The sequence below is a fragment of the Beta vulgaris genome, chromosome 6, assembly GCF_026745355.1.
Source record: "Beta vulgaris subsp. vulgaris cultivar EL10 chromosome 6, EL10.2, whole genome shotgun sequence".
Classification (NCBI taxonomy): domain Eukaryota; kingdom Viridiplantae; phylum Streptophyta; class Magnoliopsida; order Caryophyllales; family Amaranthaceae; genus Beta; species Beta vulgaris.
In genome coordinates this window covers 63,973,679-63,981,774 of record NC_079207.1, presented here as the reverse complement: position 1 = coordinate 63,981,774, position 8,096 = coordinate 63,973,679, and the positions used below count along the sequence as shown (strand labels likewise).

The following is an 8,096-nucleotide window of genomic DNA, read 5'->3' as shown; positions in this document are numbered from 1 at the left end:
ATTATCCAGGAGAAATTCACAACAGAAGGTCCAACTATTATCCATTTTCTTTTATAGGTCCCAACTATGGATAATTCTTTGAAGGTTTCAAGTTTACCATATTGTGATTTTTATAAGTCTTGAATTATTTATAAATGGCTTAAAAGGTAAGATTTTCAAATGGTGGCCCCATGTTAGAGGTCTTTTTCACTTCCTGAAAGCGTTTGAACTATTATCCAGGAGAAATTCACAACATAAGGTCCAACTATTATCCTTTTTTTTTTATAGGTCCCAACTATGGATAATTCTTTGAAGGTTTCAAGTTTACCATATTGTGACTTTTATAAATCCTGAATTATTTATAAACGGTTTAAAAGGTAAAATTTTTAAATGTTGGGTCCATTTTATAGGTCTTTGTCACTTCCTGAAAGCGTTCGAAGATGGTAAACATTTAAAAATCTTACCTTCTAAATCAGTTATAAGTAACTCATGACCTATGAAAATTATAAGATAGTAAATTTGAGACTTGTACGGAATAATTCATAGTTGGGATTTATAAAAGAAAATGGGTAATAGTTGAGTTCTTTCTTGTGAATTTTTTCGTAAATCAATCTCCTCACATTAATTCGACATATGCTTTCCTTTTCGACTTCGCTTGCATTGAGACACTTAAACAGGATAACCAATTTGCAAATGTGTTTTTCACATGGAAAATATTTGTCATGGATATTACTATTTTCCGTTGAAAATGTTTTTCAGCGAATTAAATATCGCCTTAATGAATAATGAAGGATAGCTCTCGAACTATGTACTTTCTACGGTTTTTTCACCAAATACACCTGACAAAAAAAATTTATTTACCAAATACTCCAAATTTTTTCAAAATTCACCAGATACCTCTAACTTTTAAAAAAAATCACCAGATACCCCAAATTTAAAAAAAAATGACAAATAATGCCCTTAATGACAAACGGCAGTTAACTCCGTTAGTCCTTAGTGTTAATTAGTAACGCTAAAAAACCCTAAAAATTTTAATTAACCTAAAAATCCTAAAAACCTAACTAATCTAACCCCCTCTCTCTCTCTCCTAACCCACCACCCCCAACAACCCCAGCCCCCCTCGCCTCCCCTTCCCCGCCAGTCGTGCCGCCTCCTACCCTCCCCTTCCCCTGCAGTCGTGTCGTCCCTCCCCTCCCCTTCCCCGCAACCGTTGCGCAACCCCCCTCCTCGTCCATTCGCGCACCATTTAGTCGATTTTTTTTATCATTTCAGAGCGGGTTGGCGGTGTTTGCGGGGGAAGGGGAGGGTGTTGGGCAGCGTTTGCGGGGTAAGGGGAAGGGAGGGGGTTGTGCGGCGGTTACAGGGGAAGGGGACGGGGCTGCGGGGGGTAGGGAAAGGGGGAGGGGGTTGTGCGACGGATGCAGGGGAAGGGGAGGGGGCTACGGAGGGCGGGGAAAGGGGGAGGGGGTGCTGGGCGGGGTGGGGGGAAGAGGTGGGGTGGGGTAGGGGTAGGGGTAGGGGTAGGGGTGGTGGGGGAAGAGGTGGTGTTGTGGGTTAGGGTTAGTTAGGGTTAATTAGGTTGACTTAGTATTAAATAGGTTGACTTAGGGTTAAATAGGTTGACTTAGGGTTAATTAGGTCGACTTTGGGTTAATTAGGTTGACTTAGGGCTAATTAGGTTGACTTAGGGCAAACTTGTAAATAAACACTAACGGTGACTAACGTCTGTCAACTTTTGGGGTATCTGGTGAATTTTTTTAGAAATTAGGTGTATTTGGTGAATTTTGAAAAAAATTGAGGTATTTGGTGAATAAATTTTTTTGCCGGAGATATTTGGTGAAAAAACCGTACTTTCTACCATTCCATTTGGACAGCTCCAAATGCGTAGGAAGTATGAGCAGAGAATAGTCTTTGGTTGTTTACCCATTAACTCATCCAAAATTCCCATATGATAGCATAGAGATTATAGACTTTTCTTTAGTAGTTGGAAAAATAAAACTATCGTTTCCAATTATAGAATATGCTCAAACCAAGAATGCCCTATTTTTTATGACTAGTTTATTTAACACGCAATTATATTTGTAGGTTTGCAACCTCATCACAGGCTATAACACGAGTCTCCTAAATTTTCTTCCTATCTTGCAACTAAAACAAATAGAGGAAGTCTCTTTATGTGATTATCATTTCCATAGTCGCTCTCTCATTCATAGTTTAATGAGGTATAACGAGAGATACAGGTCTATGACAATCATCATTTTGGATATTTTATAATTGCAACGTTTTGAATTTTGACTGATTATACAATACTACAATCAATGCCCGATACTTTCCCATCGCTACCCCCAAAGTTAACTTGATACTTTCCCATCGCTACCCCCAAAGTTAACTTGTTTCAAGTTTATCGAAAACGGACCTTTTAAACAAATACAAAATGCTACCATTTTTTTTAGTTGACAAAATTTGAGCCCGTGACCTCTTGCTGTTGTGCATGACACAATTACCATTTCAACCAACTTTTAATCATGCTTAAAGTATTCACATTATTATATTTGTACCTTTTAAATGTTGAGTTTTCCTTAATAAATTTAGTGGGAATAGAAAAAAATGCATATCAAGTTCGGAAACACAATACCAACCCGAGACAACGTCTGGACCCAAGTACCAGTTAAACTTGAATAGTTGCTTAATTGAGGTAGAGGTGGTGGAGTAATGGTATCGATTCCCATCTGTAATCCCTGAGGTGTATGGATCAAATCTCATAAGACTCATTTGAGTCCCCTTTATCTTACAAAAAAAAAAGCCTAATTTAAAATTAAAATTAAAATTAGACGGTCTCTTAATAAGACCGACTCTTTTTGCACATAAGACGGTCTCTTAATAAGACCGACTCTTTTTGCATTCCGTGGCGTTCGGAACTCGGTACTCGAGAAAGTTCGAAAACGTGTATTATAAACTTCAATTTTTGTTGTTTTTGGAACATTTTTTGACTTTTTCGGGACGGGTCATATTTTCTCCCGACACGTTTCTAGGAAAGTCGACGTGACTTGTAACGTTACGCGGGTACTTGCCACCATTTGCATTGTCTCGATAAGCTTCTAAACACCCAATTTGTCATTTCTCGTCAAAACCCAAAATGTCTTGAAATGAACGTAAAAGCACTAGTGGAAAAAACCTTATATGTCATTTAGTAGCATATGCAATTTTTGTAAAACTGCATCCGAAAATCAACCAAAAAATGGGAGGAAAAGTTGGCAGAAAAATTATTAATATCTCACGTTATGAACGAAAGGCATCCACATATTCGTTCGAAGACACATGACTCCTCTCTAATGACCTCTCATGTTCCTAGGAGGCATCCCGTGGCGTCCGTAGCTCGGGCAGGGGAAAAAGTTTGAAAGCGTGTGTATTATAACCTTCAATTTTAGCTGTTTTTGGGACATGTCTGGACTTCTCCGAGTCTGACCATATTTTCTCCTGAAACGTTCATATGAAAGCTGACGTGACTTGTAACGTTGCGCGGGTACTTGACACCATTTGTGTTGGCTCGAAAAGCCTCTGAACAAGTCATTTGTTTATTTCTCGTGAAACCCAAAATTGTCTCGAAATGAACATAAAGGTGTCCACATATTCGTTATAAGCCATACGACTCTTTTCCAATGACTTCCCAGGTCCCTAAGAGGCATCCCGTGGCGTTCGGAGCTCTGGTCACGGGGAAGTCCGAAAGCGTATATTATAACTTTCAATATTGGCTTTTTTTGGGATATTTTTTGGACTTCTACGGCATGGTCATATTTTCTTGAAACGTTCCTAGGAAAGCCTACGTGACTTGTAATGTTGCGTGGGTATTTCGCACCATTTGCATTGCCTCGAAAAGCTTTTGAACACTGCATTTGTTCATTTCTGGTGAAACCAAAATTGCCTCAAAATGAACGTAAATGCATCCGTATATTCGTTCCAAGCCACTTGATTTCTTTCCAATGACATCCCATGTTTCTAAATGGCACCCCGTGCCGTCCGAATCTCGAGCCACGGGAAAGTATGAAAGCTTGTATTATAACCTTTAATTTTGGGTGTTTTTGGGACCTTTTTGGACTTCGCCAGGCCTGATAATATTTTCTCCTAAACACTCATTGGAATGCCGACGTGACTTGTAACATTGCGCCGGTGCTTGTCACATTTGTTTTGCCTCGAAAAAGCCTTTGAACACTCGATTTGTTCATTTCTCGTGAAATCCAAAATTTAGGATTAAATAACTATTGTTGCATAAAAATCTGTTGCAGTTTTATTTGTTTATTACGACAAAAGATGTATATAATAGGGCATAGACGATAGAGTTAGCTAAGAGATTTTTAGTTGGAAAAATATCATTTTGTGACTGAAGATCACTGAGTCAGGAAATTCGCTGGTCTTTTAAAGAAATTTTGTCCTTTTGAGTTTTGGGAATGGGAAACATGTTCTTCATGAGATTTTCCATGCTAAATAAATTTTTAGATTTTTTTAATCTTTATTGATTTTCAAATCCTTACTTCCACTTTTGTAGTGCTGTAAGTGAGGTTTTATTTTTCATAATGCAAAACGATGGCCTCCGGATTTATTTTTAACAAGAGGGTTGATTCTCTGGTGGCTTGTTATTGTATTATGTCTTTTCCAAAATTGTACTTCAAATTTTTATTGTGAACATTTAAAGCATGATTAAAAGTTGGTTGAGATGGTAATTGTGTCATGTTATAATACAAAGAGGTCACAGGTTCAAATTTGTTGCAAGCTAATTTTACTTTTGTTAATTAACATGACTTATGTACACATTGGACAATCCTAGTAGAGTAACAGATGTGATACGTATATACATTGTCACACACGCCTTTTATTATATTCGTCCAAAAGTACAAAATATATGTGAATAACTGAATACCATAAGTTTAAGGCTAAAGCAAGACGTACAAAATAATTAAAGAGTATCTTTCGGGTAAATCTTGAAGCAAGATGCACGGTTGGCCTTATCTTTTTGTCTTCTTCTTGACAAGTTTGGCGTTTGTGATTTGTATCTTTTTTTTTTTTTTTTTTTTGAGGGGAAAAGCAAGCTAGATTAACTTAAGGACAAATTGTCCAATAGTACATAGGGCGCCACCTCCGGAGGGGAGTGGTTTCCCAAATCTGCTCAACACCAAACGGGACTAGCCTTGCTAAGTGGTGGGCAACAAAATTCCCATCACGTTTAACATGAGACCAAGTAATAGATTTAAATGAAATACAAAAAGTTAATATCTCATGAAGGATAATATCAAGATCCGAAAGAAAGAGGGCACTCTTCGATAGGCGATTAATAACCACTTGGCAATCCGACTCTAGAATAATGTCATCATAACCAAAAACCTTGCCCAGCCGAATAGCCATGGCTATGCTCTTAGCCTCCGCAATTTCCGGACTCCAAAAAGCTCTCATCCGTCGTACAGCAGAAAACAACACAGCACCACTAGAGTCACGCCCCACCACTCCCAAACCAATCCATCCTACATCAGCATAGGAGGCGTCGACGTTAAGCTTAATCACGCCTGGTGGAGGAGGTTGCCACGTCTTCACACTAGGACTAGAAGCTGCAGCAACGTGGCTGTAAACACGAGCAGTGTAGGATCCATATTCATCAGCTAATCTCGACACTCGGTCAACCAACATTTTATTGGGCGTGCATTGTTGTTGGAAAATCCAGCGATTTCTTTCACCCCACAAGCACCACGCGAGAAAAATCCCTCTGATGACTTTCTTCCTATCCAGCTTTCTTCAACTCTCCACTAGATCACACATTGACAAACTCGAAGCATCAGTGCACATCTCAGCACACCCACACTCTACCCAAACATCATAAACCCGAGGGCACTCAAAAACAGCATGGGACGTGGATTCAGCAGCACCACAGCCCCATGGGCACCCATCATCATCAATAAGGTGGCGAAATTTAAGAAGAGAACGAGTAGGGAGAGAGTTAGTGCATAACCGCCAAAGAAAGTGCCTAACATTGGGACTAGCTTCCATGCTCCAAATATCAACCCATGCTTGATGAAAAGAGTCAAGATTACCTCCCTTCCCAAGCATGTATGCCGTTTTAACAGAATAATGCCCATTCTTAGTGAGTGCCCATGTTACTTCATCGTCAAGATTCAAACAACTCAAAGGGATAGCTAGAATGCTCTCAACATCTTTCTCCTGGAAACTCTCTTCTATCAAGTTCACTTTCCACTCATGGGTGCGGGAGTCAATAAGATCACTCACTTTTTCCACTCCTACAATCGGATCACTCGAAATGAAACGCCCCTCATCACTAGCAACCCAAGGATCAGTCCACACATTAATTCTTTCACCACTTCCCACTCTCCAAATACATCCATCTTTCAGAAGCGCCTTTGAACTCCAAATACTTTTCCAAGAGTAACTGCACGAATAACCCATAGAAGCCTCAAGAAAATCACATTTAGGGAAATACTTGGCCTTCATGACGCGCCCAAATAAGGAGTGTGGCGCACGAACAAGACGCCAAGCCTGACGCCCAAGGAGAGCATCATTGAAAACACTTAGATCTTTGAATCCCATTCCACCCAGGCATTTCAAAGTACACATAGAATCTCAATTTTTCCAGTGAATCTTCCTTTGCGAATCCGAACTTCCCCACCAAAATCGGGCCATTAACGAATGAATTCGTTGAATAATCACACTCAGGAGTTTATACACACCCATGAGATATGTCGGAATGGCTTGGATCACTGATTTGAGTAAAATTTCCTTCTCAGCTCGAGATAGTAACTTCTCTTTCCATCCTTGGAGTTTCTTCCAAATTCTATCAAGAAGTGAATCAAAAATGGCTTTTTTCGATCGACCACTAATAGAAGGGATACCAAGGTACTTCTCATGTTTCTTACTTGCCGCATCTGCAAAATCCCCACCAAAAATCTTTTTGTTCAGTACTGACTCCTCTGCAAAAGACTTCTGACTTGTCTAATATTTTCTGCCCGGAAGCCAACTCATACTGGTTGAGAATATCAACAATCAGAGTGCATTCCTGTCTAGTAGCTCTTGTGAAGAGAAGACTATCATCAGCAAAAAGAAGGTGAGAAATTTCAGGGCCACTGCGACTAGCTTTTGCCCCCTGAATCTGTTTACCCTGAACCTTAGTCTGCAACATTTTTGAGAAAGCATCAGCAACTAAAATGAACAAATAAGGGGATAGAGGGTCACCTTGACGAAGCCATCTAGTAGGAGTAACAGAACCACAAACTCCGCCATTTACAATGAAAGAGTAAGAGACGGTAGAAACACAACTCATGACTAGGTTCACCCAGCGCCCATCAAAACCCATAATCAAAAGAAGCTTTCTCAAAAAGCCCCACTCCACCCTATCGTAGGCTTTACTCATGTCCAACTTCATAGCAATAGTACCTCGACGGCTCCGAATCCTATTTTTCATGGAATGAAAAATCTCAAGAGCAATAAGAGCGTTATCAGTAATGAGCGGACCTGGAACAAAAGCACTTTGATTTTCTGTTACAATATCAGGGAGAAAATCCTTCAATCTGATAACCAGAGCTTTCGAAACCAGCTTATACAAGACATTACAGAGGGCTATAGGACGGAAATCAGCAGCGACAGTAGGATGCTTCACTTTTGGAATCAAAGCAATATTTGTTTTGTTAACACAGCTAGGGGAATTGGAACCATGTAGAATATTGCAAACAAAATTTGTAATATCATCACCAAGAATATGCCAGAAACGCTGGTAAAAAAGAGCATGCATACCATCTGGCCCCGGAGCCGTGCAGGGATGCATTTGTAGCAGAGCAGCATGGATTTCTTCTTTTGAAAACGGTCTCAGGAGACTCTGGTTACAAGCATCCGAAATAATAGGACTAATATACTGCAAGACGTCCTGTAAACTCCCCTCTGACGGACTGGAAGTAGTGAAAATGTCATTAAAATAGCCCTCGAAAATCCCTTCCAAATCATCATCTTTATCATGCCAGACACCAACATTATCATACAAGCCCGCAACAAGATTCCTTTTCCTTCTCTGAGATGCTTTGTGATGGAAATATTTGGTGTTTCTGTCACCATCTCTCACTTCCGCTACC

The 8,096-nt window shown here is 39.8% G+C and overlaps 1 protein-coding gene across 1 annotated transcript; it reads right to left on the bottom strand.

Annotated features, from left to right (window-relative positions):
- Positions 1-5,757: 5,757 nt before the first annotated feature.
- LOC109135246 (uncharacterized) lies at positions 5,758-6,564 on the bottom strand. Its single transcript, XM_019249983.1, has one exon. The coding sequence runs from the start codon at positions 6,562-6,564 to the stop codon at positions 5,758-5,760; it is 807 nt and encodes a 268-aa protein (XP_019105528.1).
- Positions 6,565-8,096: the final 1,532 nt, after the last annotated feature.

What these genes read in the sequence shown, in the direction of transcription:
- LOC109135246 (XM_019249983.1), bottom strand. Translation starts at nt 6,564, where the DNA reads ATGGGATTCAAAGATCTAAGTGTTTTCAATGATGCTCTCCTTGGGCGT.